This window comes from Brachyhypopomus gauderio, chromosome 21 (assembly GCF_052324685.1).
Source record: "Brachyhypopomus gauderio isolate BG-103 chromosome 21, BGAUD_0.2, whole genome shotgun sequence".
NCBI lineage: Eukaryota > Metazoa > Chordata > Actinopteri > Gymnotiformes > Hypopomidae > Brachyhypopomus > Brachyhypopomus gauderio.
In genome coordinates, this window is record NC_135231.1 from 9,266,576 (window position 1) to 9,286,764 (window position 20,189).

Sequence of the window (20,189 nt, forward strand, 5' to 3'; positions counted from 1 at the left end):
GAGGCTTTTGCCATTATGAACGAGGCACTACTGCAGCAGTTAGCGGCTAGCAGCAGTTAGCGGCTAGCAGCAGGGCACGGGGGCCTGGACGTGTTGTGTGGTGGCCCGGTGGAGAAGGAGCAGATGTTGTCCTCGTGGGGGCTGACTGGGGCTGAAAGGACTCCAGTCCACGTTTTAAAATCTGAGCTGAGGCACAGCTGCAGGGGTTTGTTGCATCTGGCAAATGTCAAAAAAAAAAAAAAAGTGCGGGAAACCCTCGAGGCTGATCCAGCCCCTTAACAGAACTGAGACGAGAGAGAGAGAGGAAATGTAGCCTCCTGCTGTCAATATCTCTATGGGGTGTTGGGCAGGCCAATCCTGATCAAAATGAGGCGGGGCAGGGCCAGCTGCTCTCTGAGAAGAGGTCAAAGGTCAGCAGAGGAAAGGTCATGTTAAGCCTTCGGCTCCATCGGCCACAACTAAACTGAGTGTGACTAATGAAGTGATTAGCAGCTCTGTGGGTGCTGGCTGGGCTCCCTGTGAAACATCCTGCAATATGATGCATTGCAGAACAGGCAGCTGGCATTAAACTGCCAGTGAAATGTGACTGCATTAGTGTACTCTGGATCAGTCTGTGTACTCTGGATCAGTCTGAACTGCTGGATGCTTATTCTAAATTTAGTACTATTGTGCAGCGTGTTACTATAACTACGTTAATTGTAGCACGGCTGGTCAACTAAATTTTTTAAATAATGTGTTTACATATTTTTTATATTTTTGTTTCAGTGCAAGAACATAAATCCAATGTTTCCTCTGCAGCAAAACATTTCTGCAGTCTGTTCTAACTTTATCTTAAAAAAGCATGCAACCAGGATAACTGGGGCCAAGATGGGGTCATTTACTCTTTACTGGAAACTCTCACAGTGCTGAAGGCAAAAGGCCTCCAAGAAGAATCTTTCCCTTCAGTTTTTTCGTTTTTAATGGTACAGGCTGACTATGGACTGTTCGTTGCCCCCCCCACCCCTGTAATGGTACAGGCTGACTATGGACTGTTCCATCTCAGCATTATCAGCTGGAGCAGCATGGCCTGGCAGGGGATGACAGGAAGGAAGTCATTTTCACGCTTGCTGCTGCTCCAAAGTTCTCTCTATACCCCCCCCCCCCCCAATATCTGTGCAGCACCAGACAACCAATGAAGCCTGAGCCGACGCTACAGGGATTGATTTTTCAAGCCAAATGTCACAACCTTTGCTCTGAACTCCCGAAACTCGTACATGAAGCGCCACAAAAACCAATGTGGTCCGATTTCAGATCGCCAAAGTCCGCTCACAAAAAGCTAAATAGCCCATAAAATGATGGCTATGGCTACACTAAACGCTATGGTAGAAGTCGTAACACCATGTACTCACGCATGAGAGGAACCGTGACTGTGACCACAAACCCAAACCCGTAAAGGGGAGCAGTAAAGGGGTCGGCTCTTCCTCTGCGCTCCGCTGGCGGCCCACGGCTCGGCAGCTGGGCCCCGGCTGGACGAGGGGAGCTGGGAGGGGGGATGCATTCCTCCAGTGGCAGGACGCTGCGCGGGACGCTGGCCCAGGGGCCTCGCGAGCCGTGGGAGCCGCTTGGCGGGGCGTGACCAGCGCCGTCCGGCCCTGTGGCCCCGAGAGGGCGTTCAGCATTCCGCGAGACCCGCTGTGTGTGAAGTAAAACGTTGCTGGTTATTCCTGCACTGCAGTGAAAGTGAATCAAAGGACTAGAGCGTTTATGTTGCACTTAAAGACACCTAAACAGAAATACGGGTGTTTTTTACTACCTGCCTCAAAAGCAGATATTAATCTGCATCTTTGTTTCTGCAGTGTGAAAGGAGGATTTGAGTTTCTTTACTTCAGCAGGGAGATAAGGTGATTTAAGATGGAGTGTCCCTGGAGAAGATAATCTCACTGCCTTGCTCTTCCTGAACTCTCTCTGACCATGTGAGAGAGCACGAGTTCCTGACTGGTGTCCAGGATCGCCGTTGGAGAGCAGTAATAATCATTATTTACAGCTTCTCTGACCGTGCTCGGAGGACATCATGGCTGCCTCTCACACAACAATGCAGCGCCTCCTTGCTTTGCTTTGAAAGGAAAGCCTGTCCAACCGACACATTCTCAGCTGTCCTGGCGCGTCCCGCAAGTCCTGCGTCCGGCCCGGCTGCACGGCACGGCACAGCTGGCCAAAACCTGCCGCCCAAGGACGTTTTCTCAGCTCTAGCCGATTTCGGCGGGAAGATTTAGCTGAGTGTGGGCGGGGCGTGGGCATAGAGTGGGCGGAGTGAGGGCGGAGCTGTGAGGCAGAGACGGGGCGTGAGATAGACGAGGACAGACAAATGTCGGCCTCCGAGGGACGAGGCCCACGTCTAGCCGGACGACGTCCACCATTTCGGCCATGACACGTGTTGACTTTGGAAGGGTCAGTGCACAGTCAGGCGAAGAAAACACCTCGCAGGCCAAAAAGTTGGTTTGTGTGTGTGGGGGAGGAACAACACACACACACACACACACACACACACTTTGCCTGCTTCCTCGCCTGCCGTCTGTTGATGTTCACCCTCCTGGAGCAGACAGCGGTTGTGCTACAGGGACGTGATGGAGATGCCGGAGCTGTCAGTCATAGTGTGTGCTGCACGGTTAGCCACTCACTGGCGGGCCAAAGTAATTCCTGAAGACCACACACACACACAAGCGCACTGGTTTCATTTTTTCTGAATGACCTCATAGTGAGTCTCTTCCACTGTCTGAATCCTGCAGGGGTTCCTGATGGAACTGGTGGGGCAGGCGTACATCACTCGACGGCTGTGGGAGGGAGTCGTGCACATGTGGACGAACCACGTTGGCCCGAGTCGGGATGCTTTGGCCCAAATGTGGCCCCAATCAATCAGGCCAGAGTTGCAATGCCAGCAGTGAAATCTATTCACTGTTTTTAATTTATGGCATCTGAAGTGTTGGGGTAAAGCCGTACCCTTTCAACATACCTGTCCATATTGGTTCACTATAAAGTTCAAGCCCTGAGAAACAGAATTTTTACGATGTGACGCAGATTCTTGGCATGTTTTCTTTTGCCTATAGTCTTGAACTAAATTCGTAACACATGAACACAGGTTCACAGATCATTTTGAACCAGTAAGTAGATTTCAGTGTTGGGCCAGGATGAAGCAAAAGAGCCTGAATTCTGAGCAAATCTTTGAATTGAGTCAAGGGTGTGATGATGAGGAGGATTACATGCGATCACTCCAGTTATGAAGAGTTATGTGAGTTATTTTGCCTTGTAAGACAAATAAAATGAAAGACGGTGCAGTTAATCAACACAACGAGGGATGATATATGTGGTGTGAGAAGATGCATTCTTTTGTATCTCTTCAAAGGGAGAACCAGGTAGCACAGTTGTTCCTCTAAGAATAGTGTCAGTCCCGAGGGAAAGAAGATCAAGCAGGAAAAATAATCTATCCAAGATCTAATGTGATCAGCATAAGCTTGATGTACTGCTGGCTCTGGCCGATGAACCAAGCGGCGTTTGCCGTGGTAGCAATGCCCGGGGAAGGAGGAACCCATGGCATCCTGGGTTGAGATCTTCCATGCTAGCTCTGTAAGGGCCCTTCCTGGAGGAGACCGTAGAGCAAAGCCATAGAGACCAAGCTTTAAAGAGCAGCTGTCAACCTCCCGGGACTTCCTCACTGGCCTTCTCCAGGATGTCCGTTTGTGTGCTGACTGCAGTCTGCCTTGATGCCTCGGGGGCATGTCACCCAAAATCAGCCCGAATGAGGCTGCGGTGGAGCGCCTGAAAGGACAGTCCAGACTAGAACGGTCCCCTCCTCCCACACCACAGAACTCCCTCCCACATCCACTTTGACAACGACAGGAACTGCAGGCCCAGTGGAGCGGCACCTCAGGATGTGACAAGACTGTGAGACCAGTTGGAGAATTGCGAAGTCCAGACCTTCACCTCCCTCAAAGCCAGTGCCCTCAAATCAGTGGCACCTTACTCATACTTTCATGAAAGTGAAACATATTTAACGCAATATTAATAACATTTAGTAGAATATAAAACACTTGAGAAATAAAAAGTCATGTTTTCCAGTGCAGAAGGTCCACAGAACGAACTCGTGGAAAGTCCAGCCAGTCCGGTCGTTGTTGACTTCATGTCACACCTGCACATGAAGTTCTTTCTGTTTCCAGCATAACGTCTCCATAAACGTTATGGCACTTAGGAGAACTTCAGGGTTTTAACATTAATGTTTTAGGTGTGACTGTTTTTCCACTCGGCTATTTCATGTATTAGATATTTTCTTGGTGTGATCTGAGGTTGCTTGAGGTGTCAGTAAGGCAGAAAATATTTACCCTGTCCCAGAATGTGTATGTGATGGAGACGTGCAACAGTCGGGCGGCTTTAAAGTGGAAGGCGTTAGTACTGTTGTTCAGTTGCGTTTACAGGAAGGGATAGTTAACGGAGTGAAACACTCTTTATGATTGGCACCCTGCTGTGAAGGGCAGTGCCCACCTCAGCCGGTCCTTCCTGAAACACACACACACACACGTACACAACAGCAACACCGTAGCCAAGTACTGACGTAGCCAAATCACGCAGAGCGCTCAGCGAGTTCTCAGCCGTTTCTTTGTTCTAAGCCCAGACTGTGGGGCTGGCGATCAGACCGGGATGAGCCCAGTTTAGGGGCATGAGGTGACACTTCCTTTGTTCTCCAATAGACCGGCGCCACTAACAAACGAATCTCGGTACCTTGCCGCTGTGATGTTTGAGGTGCCACATGCTCAGAGAGGTTTGGAATTGGTAGCGATGTGTTTTATTGGTGTTTAGTGGTATTATGGATCTGTTTACCTAATGAGAAGCCTCACGTTAAGCGTTCTGCCCAAGTGCATGGTGACGGTCGCCTGGGATTGATCCCGTTCCTAAAGGACTGGGCTCACTGGGAGTTTACCTTTATTTTATCAGAATTTGGGGTGTGTTTTCCTCCACGTGTCTCACTCCAGCCCCTCACAGAGCCCCTTAATGAGCAATTATTCAAAATGGTCCACCTACTCAGTTTGATTGCTCAAATTTGCATTTACTGTTAATTGTATTCTGTGTGTTTTATCGATGGGTTTATGGGCAAGAAAAGGTGATGCTATAGCTGCCTGGTAACCATCATGTGTGGCTGGGACGGTTCTGCTCACAGTAGTGGCGGTGCACACGGAGCGCGCACTGCAAGCAGCTGTTTTCAGACAGGAAACCAGACGAGAGCCATATTGGGAGAGAGGGGTCAACCCCAGCTACTGTGCAGTGGTTGCCATGGTTACAGGCCAAGGGGGGGGGGGGGGTGACGTGCATTTCCTGGGAGCATCATGTGTGATGAACTACACTATGCAGAGAAAAAGAGACAGAGGGGAACAACAACAAACAAAGAGATGCAAAGAGAGAGGGTCTGAGAGAGAGAGAGAGAGAGAAGGAGAGAGAAGGAGAGGGAAAGGATGAGAGAGAGGGGGGAATGTGAGAGAGAGAGGGGAGGGGGAATGTGAGAGTCTGGAGCTCAGAGAGGGAGCAGCTGGCCATTCAGTCTTTCCATCCTGGGGCCTCAGGCCAGCAGCAGGAGGAGGGGCCAACGGCAGGAGGAGGGGCCATGTTAGTAGCAGGAGGAGGGGCGGTGCTAACTGCAGGAGGAGGGGCCATGTTAGTAGCAGGAGGAGGGGTGGTGCTAACTGCAGGAGGAGGGGCGGGGCTAACTGCAGGAGGTGGGGCTTTGCTATCGCCTGTCCAGGAAGGCAGCACCCAAATCCACCCACAACCAGTCCAACCTGGCAACTTCTCCACTGTTTCAGCCACGCCCACTGATTAGCGAGATCCTGGAAGTGGTATTTTTATATTCAGATCCACCTGTGGAAAAAATATTTGGCATTTTGGCAGCTATATTTAATAGTTTTAAACACATTTGAAAAAATCATAAATATTTGGCTTAAAAAATGCAGAAGACTGTTTAGCATTCTAGAAAAAATTGATTCAAAAAGCTTTTCCTTCAATATCATTGGGCTACATTTACTCTGACAGACTTAGTGGCATAATGGAGAGCAGAGTGTGAAACTGCTCACAGGTTCCCTGTTTATGTACTTCTATAGGCCCAGCTACAATAGTGCTAGTGGTAATAATACTGGAACAATATAAGAAAACTCTGTTGTATTGGGAGTGTGTGTGGAGATTGCTGTGCAGTGTTTGGGATTGTGTTGAATAGTGGCGCTGAGTGACAGAGTTGTATTTGGGTCCATTAGGGTTGTGCTAAAGAGTGTTTAGCATTGTATTAGTGTTAGGTTGGGGGTGATTGGGGTTGTGTTGAGCAGTGTTGGCATTGTGTTGAGTAGTGTTGTGTTTGATTGTATTCGTGTTGATCAGTGTTGGGGTTGTATTGGGGTTTTATTGGTGTGTTGGGGAGTGTTTGGGTTGCTGTGGTGTGTATTGGTCATCAGGGAGTTTTAAATTACATACTGCCAAGAGGGATAACCCAGCTCTCTGCCAGGGGCGGTGGAGAGACAAGCACTAGAGCTGGCAGTGATTGTCATCTGTGTGTGACACAGATTCTTGTGTGTGTGTGTGTGTGTGTGTGTGTGTGTGGGTGTGTGGGTAAGTGTGCCACTGTTATCTGCCTCATATGTAGCACACGACGAACAGAGGGAGAGACTCAGTACTTCTACGTTTCAGACTACATCCGATCTGTATCACTCTGGGGCTGTATCCCACTAGTTCAGCATTCAGTCATCAGAAGTCATCATTCAGTTCAGCATTCAGTTCGTCCTCCTGCAGTTCATTCCATGAAAACGATCTAAGGAAACTACAGCTGTGTCCCGAAAGTGGGCTCATCCACTAGCTGGGAGGGTGGGGGCTGATGTAGACAACCCCCCCAACTCACATTTCTAAACGAACCTTCATGTTCATTCTCTATATAAATAGTCGCCCTCTCTCTCTCTCTCTGTCTCTCTCTCTCTCTCTCTCTCTCTCTGTCTCTCTCTCTCTCTGTCTCTCTCCCAAATGCACGGACGCACACACACACAAATGTGCGGGCGCGGACACTCATAGATGCGGGTGTGGATGCTTGCCTTAGGCTGTAGGTGTGGTTGCTTGGCATTTGTTGGCTATTGAGCTGGTTTAGCCATGCACTGTGGTTACCCCCCCCCCCCCTCATCTTTTTGTCTGTGTCAGATTACTGACAGCCACCATCCCACTCCCATCATCATCTGTGTAAATCATACGCACACACACACACACACACGCACACACACACACACACACACACACACACACACACACACACACACACACACACACACACACACACACACATGTACACCCACCCAATGTCTCACAGTGGGTGCGTTTCTCAGCTGTTTCTCAGACCCATTCAGTGTCAGAAATACAGACAGATTGAGGCCACTCTGCTGTTTGAAGAATGAAGGAGAAGTTCAGGACATGAACCTCCTCCTGGGAGAACGCTGTGAGATCTGATGTGCAGTATTATTCATGCCTCTCACTCAGCAGGTCCTTTTTCTTTACCTGTGTCTTTGACATGAAAGATCTTAACATCAGAAACAGCCCGTGTGTGTGGGTGTGTGTGTGTGTGTTGTATAGTGTGGGGTCATGCATGGCATTATGTGTTTTAAACTTCAAACTGTTAGCCTAAGTTTATGCCCCCATCTTCCAGGGAGAAACCAAAGCAGGAAACATGGACTCGGGCAGGAGGCAAAACTTCAATGTTTTAAAGGACTTATTAAAGTTCAAAGAAGAACATTGTATTTTTCCTCTGGTCGACAACAGCTGCCTTCCCCCGTGCTCCCTCCTTTTCTCCACAGATGTACCGTCTTCATCTAATAAAGCCATTCCATCTCGCACTCGAATTACCAATCAGAACACAAAGGTTGAGTATTGCCAATTACTTTAGTGCTTGGCATCGAGTGAAGACTGGAGAATAGCTGTTTTCCCAAGAAAGCCACTATACAGTTGGATTGGTATCATAACTAGAAGTGTGTTGTGAATCTGTGCCCTCTAAACTCTTCAGCCGACACTGCGTACAGCCAAGACAGAACAAAGAACAGACACACGTATCTCTGTACAGGAAGTTTAAAAGAGTAACAGACATCTACACTCATAGAGAACCAGGAAAGGCTTCCAGGGAAAATGTTTTTATTTTTCCAAAGACACTGATGTGGGTTTTGCTTAAACACTTGGACTGTTGCTTAATTCACCGGGCTTTGAGTGAACTGTAGGTGCCTTAAACAGATTTACCTCAGGTGTTAACATATGACGGTTTGGATCATTTCTGGAAGAATATTCACTTAAGGACTCAATGCAATGAAGCAAAAAGGTTAAATCAGTTCAAAAATGTAACGTTAAATAATTCCATTACAATGAAATCCCACATATTTTAAAGTTTCGTTATTTGTATAAATGACTAACTTTATTGTGTTTTGTTTTCTAGGGCAAACATCGATGAAGTGGAAACGGAAGTAGTGGAGATTGAAGCAAAGTTAGACAAGGTAACGTAGTTCCAGTTGAGGCCCTGCCTCTAGCTCCTCCCTCAACTACTCCTCCCTCATCTCCACCCTCTGCCTGTGTCTCAGCTCCTCCTCCCAGAACTCCTCAATAAACCCCTCCCTCAGCTCTTCCATAAACCCCTCCCTCAACTCCTCCATAAACCCCTCCCTCAACTCCTCTATAAACCCCTCCCACAACCTATTGTGCTCAATGCAAATATCCATGCCCTCGCACACACATGATTATTTCCATTGCTATGATTTTAATAACCCAGTGTGAGAAACTGGTTATCTACCTTCTAGTGAGAGCATTTAAATGAGACAAAATAGCATTTTAGCACGGTTCACCGCCATGGATCAGTGACCGACTGCGATTTGTTTATCAATCCGTTCCTTATAATAACAAATGGTCAGGGTTACAGTCTGGCCACAAAGGAGAGGAAGTTCAGGGTGGGGGAAAAGGAGAAACCTGATGAATTTAGCCAGAGAGGAGAAAGAATAACCAAACAAATGAGGCACTCTCCCCCTCAACATTTATGAAGGTAATTACTCTGTGGAGTTAGTATATTCAAATCGCATGAAGAAATGAAAAAAACTGTTGTTTGACGTCAGCCTGCTGAGTTTTAGTATTAAGTTGATGTGGAATTACAGTTGTATTCAGTAATGAGAAAAAAATGCAGACAAGCTCTACAGACAGACAGAGAGAGGGGGAGAGAGAGAGAGCGAGCGAGCTTGGGGTGAGTACAATACAGGTGAGAACAAAGAGCATGAGACCATTACAATTAATGTAATCTCACTAAGACAGAAATTGTGATGGAAGGAAAAAATATGTTTTGGTGTTATAAACAAAGATTTTAGTTTTTTTTAGTCATTCTATGTTTTTTAGTTAATTGTTTTATTATCAGTGAGTATGGAGGAGACTCCATTATAGTGGTGGAGTCAGACTGACCGCTGTTAGCCTGGAATCAAGAGAGCAGAGGCCTGTCTAATGCCCATGGTACTGGCGCATCTGTTCTCAGTTACCTTGAGGGACGTCTGTCAGTGTGGATTACTGCCGTCTCCTTTTAGATTACTGCCTCCTGCTTTGTGGTTTACAAATGATCTTAGCAGTTTGAGGTTTGCTGGACCACCTAGACACTAGGACCTACGGAGTCAGCCTAGAAGAGGCACTTTCATTTGCAAACTGACCGACAGCTCTGTTGTCCCACGTGCTCACGGAGTCTAACTAACCACATTCCCACTTGAACGACAGCAGAGACATTTGGTGATAAGTCTGTTCACAAAGTCGCCCACTCCTGGGTCATTCTGGACCAGACGTATCAGGCTAGCTGGCTACATAACATGAAAGCGTATTCACCTTTTAGCATGTTAGCGTTTTCTCAGATGCTGCAGTAAAGCACTTTGAAGAAGACATATGGGATGGTAAACCTATGATATGGTGAACCTATGGTAATTAGACAATCAGGTGTCTTGTGTTCTCAGTGGTAATTAAATAAGGGTGCAGTAAATGGCAGTAAATGTGGAATCCAGTAGTCCATTAGTCCATGATATATTCACCCCCATATCTTCAGTCTATTTCTCTGACATGGTAATTGTTCCTTGCACTGTGATGATTTGTGGTAGATACTGTGAACAGTAGTTCGGCCTGTATTTCCCTATAGTTTGGCCAGTTTTCCTTATTCAAATTTTTGGGCTACAGAATTATCTTCTGAATTCTCTTCCCGCGTGCGGAATGTAACGTATGCACTTACAGGACAAGTAGACAGATCACGCAGAGCAGGACAGTGGGTCATGACGCCATACAGCACACCTCGTCCTCCACCATGGTTACCGCCCCTCTCCTTCTGAGACCACGGCAAGCTTTTTCATAAATGCTAGTTTTAGCAAATCGTCCAGTGCGGAGTGAGGAGATCATTTAGAGGTTGGTGATGGTAGATTTACTTTCATTTGCGTAAGTTTGGCGCCGGTGCGTGTGGTACACAATCCCGGAGACGTCCGCGCCTTTTGGGAAGGTTCTGTCAGGCAGCGGGGGGGCTGTGTTGGTTTGCTCAAGTCGGGGTTTGGACCAGAGTGTGAGAAGTAAGAGGAGTGGACATTCCCTGGCCGACAGCACAGACAAATTCACTGCAGGGTCTGTAGCCCAGTGCCGTGGGGTAACGGAACATGACGGGAGGGAGGGAGAGAGGGAGGAAGAATGAGGCCAGACAGGCCTAACAAAAGGAAAGGAATGAGAGAAATAAGCAAATGAAAACACTCCACTTCTGGTTTGAGTTAGACGTATAACAGTGTAAGCCACAACACTGACTCCACAGTCAGATGACTGGTGTTTTGGTGCAGTCTCACACATGCAAGCCATCTGAGAGTGCGTCTCTCTCTCTCTCTCTCTCTCTCTCTCTCTCTCTCTCTCTCTCTCTCTCTCTCTCTCTCAAACACACACACACAAACACACACACACACGGCCACATGGGACATCCCTGTAGCCTGCAGATCGGTCACACATGGGGAAAGTGGGAAACTGATGCTATAGGCTTTATATGTGTGAGCATAGCTATCATGTGTATGACAAATGAGTGTGTGTGTTGGGGCTGTTGTGTGTGTGTGTGTGTGTGTGTGTGTGTGTGTGTGTGTGTGTGTTGAAGAGTACGTCCTCCCTCTGAAGTGACTGAGAATGTAGTGATTTGAATCTCTGAATGTTAATGAGGGCTAAATGAAGAAGCTGAAGATGAAGAGCTGGAGAACAGAAGCCAGGGCTGATGGAGGATGAAGGTCATATTTGCTGACATGTCAGTATGCAACATAAATCAGTGCAATTTTCTATCTCTCTCTCTCTCCTTCCATCCCTCTCCCCTCTCCCTCTCTCCCCCATGTCTCTCTCCCTCTCTCTCTCTCTCTCTCTCTCTCTCTCTCTCTCTCTCTCTCTCTCTCTCTCTCTCTCTCTCTCTCTCTCTCTCTCTCTACCCAAAGCTGGTGAAGCTGTGTGGTGGGATGATAGAAGCGGGGAAGTCATACGTCAGCGCCAACAAGCTCTTCGTCAGTGGCATCCGGGACTTGTCCCAGCAGTGCAAGAAGGATGAAATGATATCGGTGAGTGTGCACTAGTGCTTGTGAGTGTGCACTAGTGCTTGTGAGTGTGCACTAGTGCTTGTGAGTGTGTCTCGGCTGTGGCACTTGTGTGTGTGTGTGTGTGTGTGTGTGTGTGTGTGTGTTTGTTAAATGTATCAAATACATTTACTCCTCACTCCCCTGTTCTCTCTTGTCATGTCATTAAGACCGCTTAACCCCCCCACGTTAATTAGCCAGGTCTGTAGTCAATGAGAAACAGGCCCAAGATGGTAAGCACTGCCAAGATCCTGCACTGATCCTCTCACTCTCCTCTCTCTCTCTTTCCTTTAAGCTCAGTGCCAGTAGGGGCAGACTGCTCGCCGCCACCTGTAATCAGTATAAAAAGTTATCTTGGCGCACATATTTGGCTAATACTGAAGATCATTGCATTTTCCATTGTAAAAACCTAATGTCAGACACAACATAGTTATTTCACCAGACCTTGTTGTATGCACATCATGGACACATCGTGCTTTTGACACGTTTATCAGAATTGATTTTCAGTAAAAAGGTCCAGGGTGAGTTGTGCGGTTGACTGAGGGTGTGTGATTGTGAGGTGTGGTTTCACGATGCCAGCTGAACTGAACCTGTGTCCCGGTTCACTCAGAGATGTGTTACCTCAACAACGGCGTGTTTGTGATATGTACATGTCACTCAGAAGAATAATGATCACTCCCCTTTGTGAGATGTTTGGGGTAGTAACTCATCTACACTCTTCCTGTTTGGTTCCAGGAGTGCCTGGAGAAGTGTGGAGAGAACCTGCAGGAAATAGTCAACTACCACATGGTACGTCCCCCTCTTGTCCTTCCTGTCCCATCACCCCAGGACAAAGGGCGGCCAGACCACGGAGACAGCCCTCGGGCGGATGTCACATGCAGAAGTGCTGACGTTATTGAGCCCCTACGCAAACGGGGTCGGGGGAGGGGTGTGTGGGTCGGGGGGGGTGAGGGTGATGGAAGAATCTGCCATGATTGTTATTGTGCATATCGTCTGTTGATCAGGTTCATGAGGGACTCCAGAGAAAGGTGCCGTTGTCTTGGGCGGGTGGGAGGGAGACGGGTCGGTTAGTGGTGTTGGGCGGGTGTGAGGGAAACGGGTCGGTTAGTGGTGTTGGGCTCAGCCGGCCCTGCAGATATGGCTCTTAGCTGTTGGAAAGCTGAAACGCGAGGACTCGATACCTCTCTGCACTGCAGCCGTGCTACGTAATGCTTTAGAGGGTTATTGATCACGCGTGCAACAGCAGTAGTGTCACTAATGGCTTGCTGGATTTTCCTCATCCTCTGGGACAGTGATGAGGTCAGTTTCCGGCCCTGGTCATGTTTGTGTTTGTTGAAAACTGATGACTGTGCAGGTCACGGTGAGGTGCTGAGTCACTCACACACACACACACACACACACACACACACACACACACACACACACACACACACACAGTCATGAAGTGGTTCACAGAACAGAGGAGATGACATCTCAGGGGACATAGGGGCACAGTGTCAGAAAGGAGGTCAAAGGCTCAGGTCACCATGGCAGAGAGGGAAAGTGGCCTTGCTTGACTGTGCAACTGTCTACTGTGTGTGTGTGTGTGTGTGTGTGTGTGTGTGTGTGTGTGACAGACAGAGAGTCAGACAGTGGGGAGATGAATCTGGCTGTGGCATAGACAGTAGAACACACATGGTGTGTAACACACACTTACAGGAACTAAGTGTAGTAAACTTCATATGCTTGAGCTTGTGCACTTGTAATTACTAACATTAATGTAAGTAAGCTTGTATCGAGAAGCATTATGGACACTTCCACAGCGTACAGTTTGCTATACACAAAAAGGCCAGTAGAATTGGGATTTTGCGCTGCCTGAAACGTCCTCAGAGAGGCTGGAAAGAGAAGTAAGGAGACGCGTTTGCTCGTCCACCTCTGTGAGGGCCGTTCCTGCTTCCTGTTAATCACAGACAGTACCTGCAGAATCAGATTGCACCGATCGATGACTTTAAGGCTTCAGTCACGTGCTGTAATGTTTCCCCATCAGAATGGCAGGAGTGCAGTTTGACTTGTTTTCCTGACTTTTTGAGACAGGAAGACGGGAAGGAAGGAGACAGAGGAGGCTGGAAAATGACACGTAACTGAGGGGTGAAGGGGTGGTGGAACTGGGGTGGAATCAACTCTGGCTTCTCCCAGGGCATTATGGGACTTCCAGGGTAGTATTTGCCACAGTAAAGGGATTATCTGTGGGAAAATTGCCATAGAGAGACCAATCGAACTCCTCTTTATAGTGGCACGAAGAGTACAGGCTATGGTAGCTCTCTCTCTCTCTCTCTCTCTCTCTCTCTCTCTCTCTCTCTCTCTCTCTCACTCACTCTCTCTCTCTCTCTCTCTCTCTCTCTCTCTCTCTCTCTCTCTCAAGAGAACACCAGAATTTTAGACATTGCCAGTTCAAAGTACTGTGGGAGAGAGACGTGAGAAGTGGGAGAGAGACGTGTGAGAGACGTGATCATCTCCACATCTCTGCACATGAGGAACATCTCTGGCAACATTCTGGGTTGATGTCTGGTGACCACAGCATCAGTGTCACCTGATCCCTCCCATGATAACACGAGACTGGAGGGGTAGATCCCAGACCTGACTCCCTCTGGGCTGCCCAGCTGGTTCAGCACATCAGTGAATTAACAAGTCCTTTATTTTTAAATGAGGCTGTTGGAGCACAGAAAGAACCAAACACTGCCCTCATGAAAGTGACTCAGATCCACAATAAAACAATATAATTAGAACACTGCCACACAATTACAGCATCCTGTTTAAAAACAGCCTCTGTCTGTTTTAAAATGAGGTGCTTGTGTGTGTGTGTGTGTGTGTGTGTGTGTGTGTGTGTGTGTGTGTGTGTGGTAGTGCTAGACGTCAGTGGCATAGCTAAATGCTCACTTGGCATCAGATTTAAACCCAGCCGGGCAGACAGCAGGCCACACATGGCCAGACGCCCTCTGTCCCTATGGGCCACGGTGCTGAGACAGGCCATGTGCACAGAGTGGTCACTTCACACCTTCCTACAACCTGCTGGCAAGGCGCCTGCTTTACAAGCATGGCACACTACCACACTGACTGTGTGTGTGTGTGTGTGTGTGTGTGTGTGTGTGTGTGTGTGTGACTCAGACAACCCCACATTTGCTATCTGAGAGGTCCTTTGGGCTTGGACATGGTGAAAACATAAAGAACAAAAGCCCCCCCCCCTCCTATTTAAGTGTACATTGTCGATGAAAACGGACCACACTCTGAACACGCTCAGACACACACCTGGGGACTGACCCACAGGACTCAGGGGGCTGGTTCGGTGTAGCTCTACAGAGCTGACGGAGTCACATTTTTATCTGCAAGTATTGAACGTCTATTGCTGAGATTCAGTCAGCACTAACGCAGTGGGTGAAGTGTGTGTCGGGTGACGTCAGCGGTGTGTGCAAGCTCAGTCTCCCACTATCACACACATTTATTTGGGAATTAGCTGTCAGCTAAAGTCTTTCTAGCTGCCTGTCTGTGGTAATTAGGCCCCTTTGTGGTATCTCTCCATCATTCACCCTAAGATACAAATGCCTCTCTTTATCATATCATTGCCACGAGTATCTTTAATTTTCCTGAAAGTCTTTCAGTTCTGGCTGTGCGCTGACCTTGACTGACCTCAGATCAGCTGTGGCCCCGGGATGCTCTGTTCTCTGTGGTGTGGGTGTGTGTGCAATAGTGTGGGATGACTGATGGGGTTGCTGCCTGTAGCACAGTTACAGATGCAGATGATTGCACTGTCTCAGTGGAGCGAGAGTCATCCCAGGGCTTTATGTTAGAGTACAGGCCATGACAGTTCTCTCTCTCTCTCTCTCTCTCTCTCTCTCTCTCTCTCTCTCTCTCTCTCTCTCTCTCTCTGTCCTTGTCATCTGTCTTTGTCCTGTTTCTGCCGTCAGTACCTCTCTTATGCTCCAATATTTCCTTCTCAGTCTCTCTTTCTTTCTTTCTCTCTCTCTCTCTCTCTCTCTCTTCTCTCTATCTCTCCCTCTCTCTCTCTCTATTTCTCGTTCTCTTTCCTTCCCTCCCTATGTACTCAGCTGACCTATTTTAGCTGCCATCGCTGCAGCATGGCAGAGGCGATCAGCAGAAAGCTCCTTTCTGGGCGCGTGGACCTGAATTTGAATGAGAACGATACGGTGCAGATGCGAGTTGATGCTTCCTGATTTTCACCATTATTAGCGTGACGATGAAAGCGGTGAACGAGCTCCCTCTATGGGTGATAGTGGGTGTTTACATTTGGATCAGATAACAGGAAAATCTTACCTTTTTTTATGACAATGTTATCACTCATAATATTGTGTTGTGAAATATGTATTAATTGTTAGACATTAACCATTAGTGTTATATAAAACATTATTACATTCACACATTTTGAAATTGTAAAGACTTTTAGCAAATATTGTAGACTGGTTTGGTTAGCTTGCTTTGTCTTCAGAGTAGCAATTAGACCATATGAATTATTCTTTGTATTTCAGATCCTGTTTGACCAGGCTCAGAGATCTGTGAAGCAGCAGCTACACAACTTCGTCAAAGAGTGAGTAGCACCGTCTGGCCCCCGTGTGGCCCCTGTGTGATAGTCCTGCTTCCTGCACAGAGCATTGAGTGTCTGTATCTCAGCCTCTGGGGTTTAGCTCAGAAGTAAAGTAGATTTGCTGTAGTTACACACACACACACACACACACACGAGCACACACACACAAGCTCACAGATTTCTCATTTCTCATTAGAGGGCATTCCACAAAGTGATTAAAAATAATGTGTCGTGCAATTAATTGTGGCAATTAATTCCTGAGTACGCATGGCCGTTTGCGCTAACGCTCCCCACCACTTCTCCCCTGCGTTCGTGCTAACGCTCCCCACCACTTCTCCCCTGCGTTCGCCAGGGACGTGCGGAAGTTTAAGGAGACGAAGAAGCACTTTGACAGGGTGCGGGAGGACCTGGAGATCGCCCAGGTGAAGAACGCCCAGGCTCCCAGGACCAAACCGCACGAGGTGGAGGAGGCCAGCGGAGCGCTCACCATCACACGCAAGTGCTTCCGCCACCTGGCCTTGGACTACGTGCTACAGGTAACACACACACGCACACACGCACACCACACACGCACACACGCACACCACACACACACACATACACACACACGCACACACACACACACACACACACACACCGCACACATGCACACACCACACGCACACCGCACACGCACACACACACACACCACACACACACGCACACACCACACACACACACACCACACACACACACACACCGCACACGCACACACACACACACACACCGCACACATGCACACACCACACGCACACCGCACACATGCACACACCACACGCACACCGCACACACACGCACACACCACACACCACACACACACCATGCACACACCACACACGCACACCGCACACGCACACCGCACACACACACCACACACACCACACGCACACCGCACACGCACACCACACACACACACGCACACCGCACACACACCACACATGCACCCCACACACACACCACACACCACACACACACACACACACACACACACCACACACCACACACACACCACACAGTGGTTCACGTTCCACACTCTCATATTCAGTCCCTGTACTTTTCCCATGGGGTCCAACACTCCACACACTTTTTCCATATTTACATCACAACAGACCTCGGCATCATCATGAAGGTGGAGGGCAATTCTGTCCTGTGCAGTGTTATGGCCACTCAGTTTTATAACCGTGCAGAGTTATAACCAATCACAGCAGAGCAGAGTTATAACCACTCGTCTCATAGCACAACCCCACCTGTAAATGGACGGGAACAAATACCCACAGACTCTCCGTCTCTTTAGCAGTTTCACCCGAGCGTCGACGGCACACGTGTTGTAGTAGCACCGCTCTCTCCCTCATACAGTGTACTGCAGAGTCAGTGAAGGACTTACAGTGGAGGCTTACAAACCCACCGGGAACCGAAATCTGGGACACGTTTAGTAAGCAAACGCTTTGGAAGCGTGCAGCGTGACTTCTGCTGCCTCGGCTTGTGTAGTGTGTGGTAACCGCCTCTGATGTGTGTTTACTCCTGTGTGAGGGGGGATGTCGAGGGGTCTCACAGCCTTTTCTTTCAGCTCTGTTACACTTCAGAAGAGTTTTGATACGCCGTCAGCTGTCCCACACTAGCTGGGTTATAAGTCACTATTTCTGGCACACGTGACTTATCTTTTTGTGGCTTTGGCTGAAATATTAATATGTATTAGAAAGAGATCATTACTGAACTCTCCGGGGCTTCTGTGTGGGACGCACATCAATGCGATTCACAGTTGGTTTTGCAGAGCGATGCACCTCATCATTCTGAAGAGTCCAGCTGTGCTCTGGGGCCCCCAGCACAGAACATTTTTTCCATTAACAAACAGACAAAACTCAGGCCTGCGTTGCTTCACCACATTCAGGTCATGTGCAGACTGTAGAAACACAAAAAAAACCCCACATGTGTCTCTGTCTAGGCTGGTCCTTTGAATACCCTAACGCTCGCTCACTCTTTCCTCCCACTCCACCGCAGATCAACGTCCTTCAAGCCAAGAAGAAATTCGAGATTCTAGACGCAGTAAGTCGCACACGGGACGTTCTTCTTCCTTCTTCATGCCTGACCGAGACCCTTTCCTCCCAGGAGCGGGACGCCTGTGACGAACTTTTCTCTGCCCTCCACAGATGCTGTCCTTCATGCATGGCCAGTACACACTCTTCCAGAAGGGCTACCACCTCCTGGATGAGATCGACCCCTACATGAAGAAGCTGGCCGCCGAGGTGAGAGACACTGACATGCAGAGGGAGTCTTCCATCACTTATCAGCGGCCATTTTGACCCCGTCCAACAGAAGCACGTTTTTTAGCCTTTGGTCAAATTTCACTATCACCTGCACTGTTACGCAATGCACGTAGTAGTTTTTAGAAGATTCTTTACTCTCCCAAATGAGGGTTAGATCGCTCCTAGCGATCCTGGAGATGGCCACTCGGTCCACGTGGTCAGTCACATGGCCTATTTTGAACTGGTGTTTGTCATTAATCAAAGTCAATCTGCCCTGTGCCATTGGTCCACTGTCATATTAAGTCATTGATCCAGTCCCATTGGCTCTACTGGCTTTCCCCAGTGCGTCCACCAAACGAAGACCATGGCAGGCTCGAAAGCTCGTGCGGCATTATCTGTTGTTACGTCAGTGTGCTGAGAGCAGCTTTGTTGGGGGGGTTGGGTTTTTTTTTCCATGCACAGCTGGACCAACTGGTGATCGACTCGGCGATGGAGAAGCGAGAGATGGAACACAAACACGCCACCATCCAGCAGCGGGTATGCATCACACACACACACACACACACACACACACACACACACACACACACACACACATTCATGCACACTCCAAAGCTCACTCCTGTCAGTTATGGTCTGTTGCGGCCTTACTCTATTGCACTTTGCATATGGGTTGTATGTTTCATAAGATGTATGTTCTTGTCAGTCAGGATATCAGTCAGGTATCGAGTCAGGATGTTCACACAGAATCTCTTAAACGTAGCATCTTAAACCCAACTGCTGACTCGAGTGTTAAGGCACACACATCCCAAAGTCTTCCGCCGCTGATCCCCGTAGTCTGGTGTAGAAAATCAGTGCTCAGCATTTTTACACCACAGTCCGTGAGCTGGGATCTCTCATCCCAGAGAGGAATCCATGCACCGGAGAGCTCGTGCTTAAGCCCCTGAATTTCACCGTAAGTGCAAAATCCTGTTGTGTGAGAGCCCAGCTAGGCCACTTGCGTGGGTTCAGACCAGAACGTGCAGCAGAAGAAGATGACGCATACACCGTCGTCAGTCTCAGAGCTCTCTTCCTGTGTCATCTCTTACTCGTGTCTCTGTATCTGTGTTCAGCCTCGGGTCTAATTATACACATCCTTGTTACATCTCACTTTACTTTCTCTTACAGCTCTGGTGAGTGGTCTTAGATATTTATATATATATATATATATTGCTCGGCAACAATAATTTCCAAGGAGAATCTGTGTTTAAAGATGGCAACTGCTCAGTCCGTCGCCAGTATGAGAGGAGAGTACTCCGTGTTCTAGATAGGAAGTGGTGCAGTAGGTAGTATTGAGTGTCAGTAGGTAGTATTGAGTGGCAGGTAGTGTATTTTTTGCAGCGGGTAATTACAAGAGGTCCTGTTCTGCTGGCCTTCCTCACAGCACAGATGCTTTTAGGTTTATTCTTAGTCTTTGCTTTGTATTACTCAACCAACAGATTCCAGGAATAGACGAGATACAGGGCGGCAGACAGGAACAGGGACAAGCTCAAAACAGAGCACAAAGATAGTTTTAATAGGGAGCTTTTTTTTATTCTGGATGCTGTAAAATAATTAATCTACAGCGTTTTGTTGATGCCTGGTCCGTTACACCTGGCTCTCAGCCTCACCTCTCTCCTCCCCATCTAAAAATGTCCAAAGTATTAACTAGCTAACAACTCCAGGCTTGTC

At 48.2% G+C, this 20,189-nt stretch overlaps 1 protein-coding gene across 4 annotated transcripts in view; it reads left to right on the forward strand.

The window, feature by feature from the left end:
* Positions 1–20,189, forward strand: part of acap3a (ArfGAP with coiled-coil, ankyrin repeat and PH domains 3a) — a 49,750-nt gene that overhangs the window by 12,814 nt on the left and 16,747 nt on the right. For all 4 annotated transcript variants that reach the window (XM_076983804.1, XM_076983805.1, XM_076983808.1 and 1 more), the window contains exons 2-9: positions 8,468–8,525; positions 11,487–11,606; positions 12,357–12,410; positions 16,142–16,200; positions 16,550–16,733; positions 18,235–18,279; positions 18,384–18,479; positions 18,942–19,016. In XM_076983804.1, the coding sequence (XP_076839919.1) occupies positions 8,468–8,525; positions 11,487–11,606; positions 12,357–12,410; positions 16,142–16,200; positions 16,550–16,733; positions 18,235–18,279; positions 18,384–18,479; positions 18,942–19,016 (691 nt within the window). The remainder of the gene's footprint in view (positions 1–8,467; positions 8,526–11,486; positions 11,607–12,356; positions 12,411–16,141; positions 16,201–16,549; positions 16,734–18,234; positions 18,280–18,383; positions 18,480–18,941; positions 19,017–20,189) is intronic.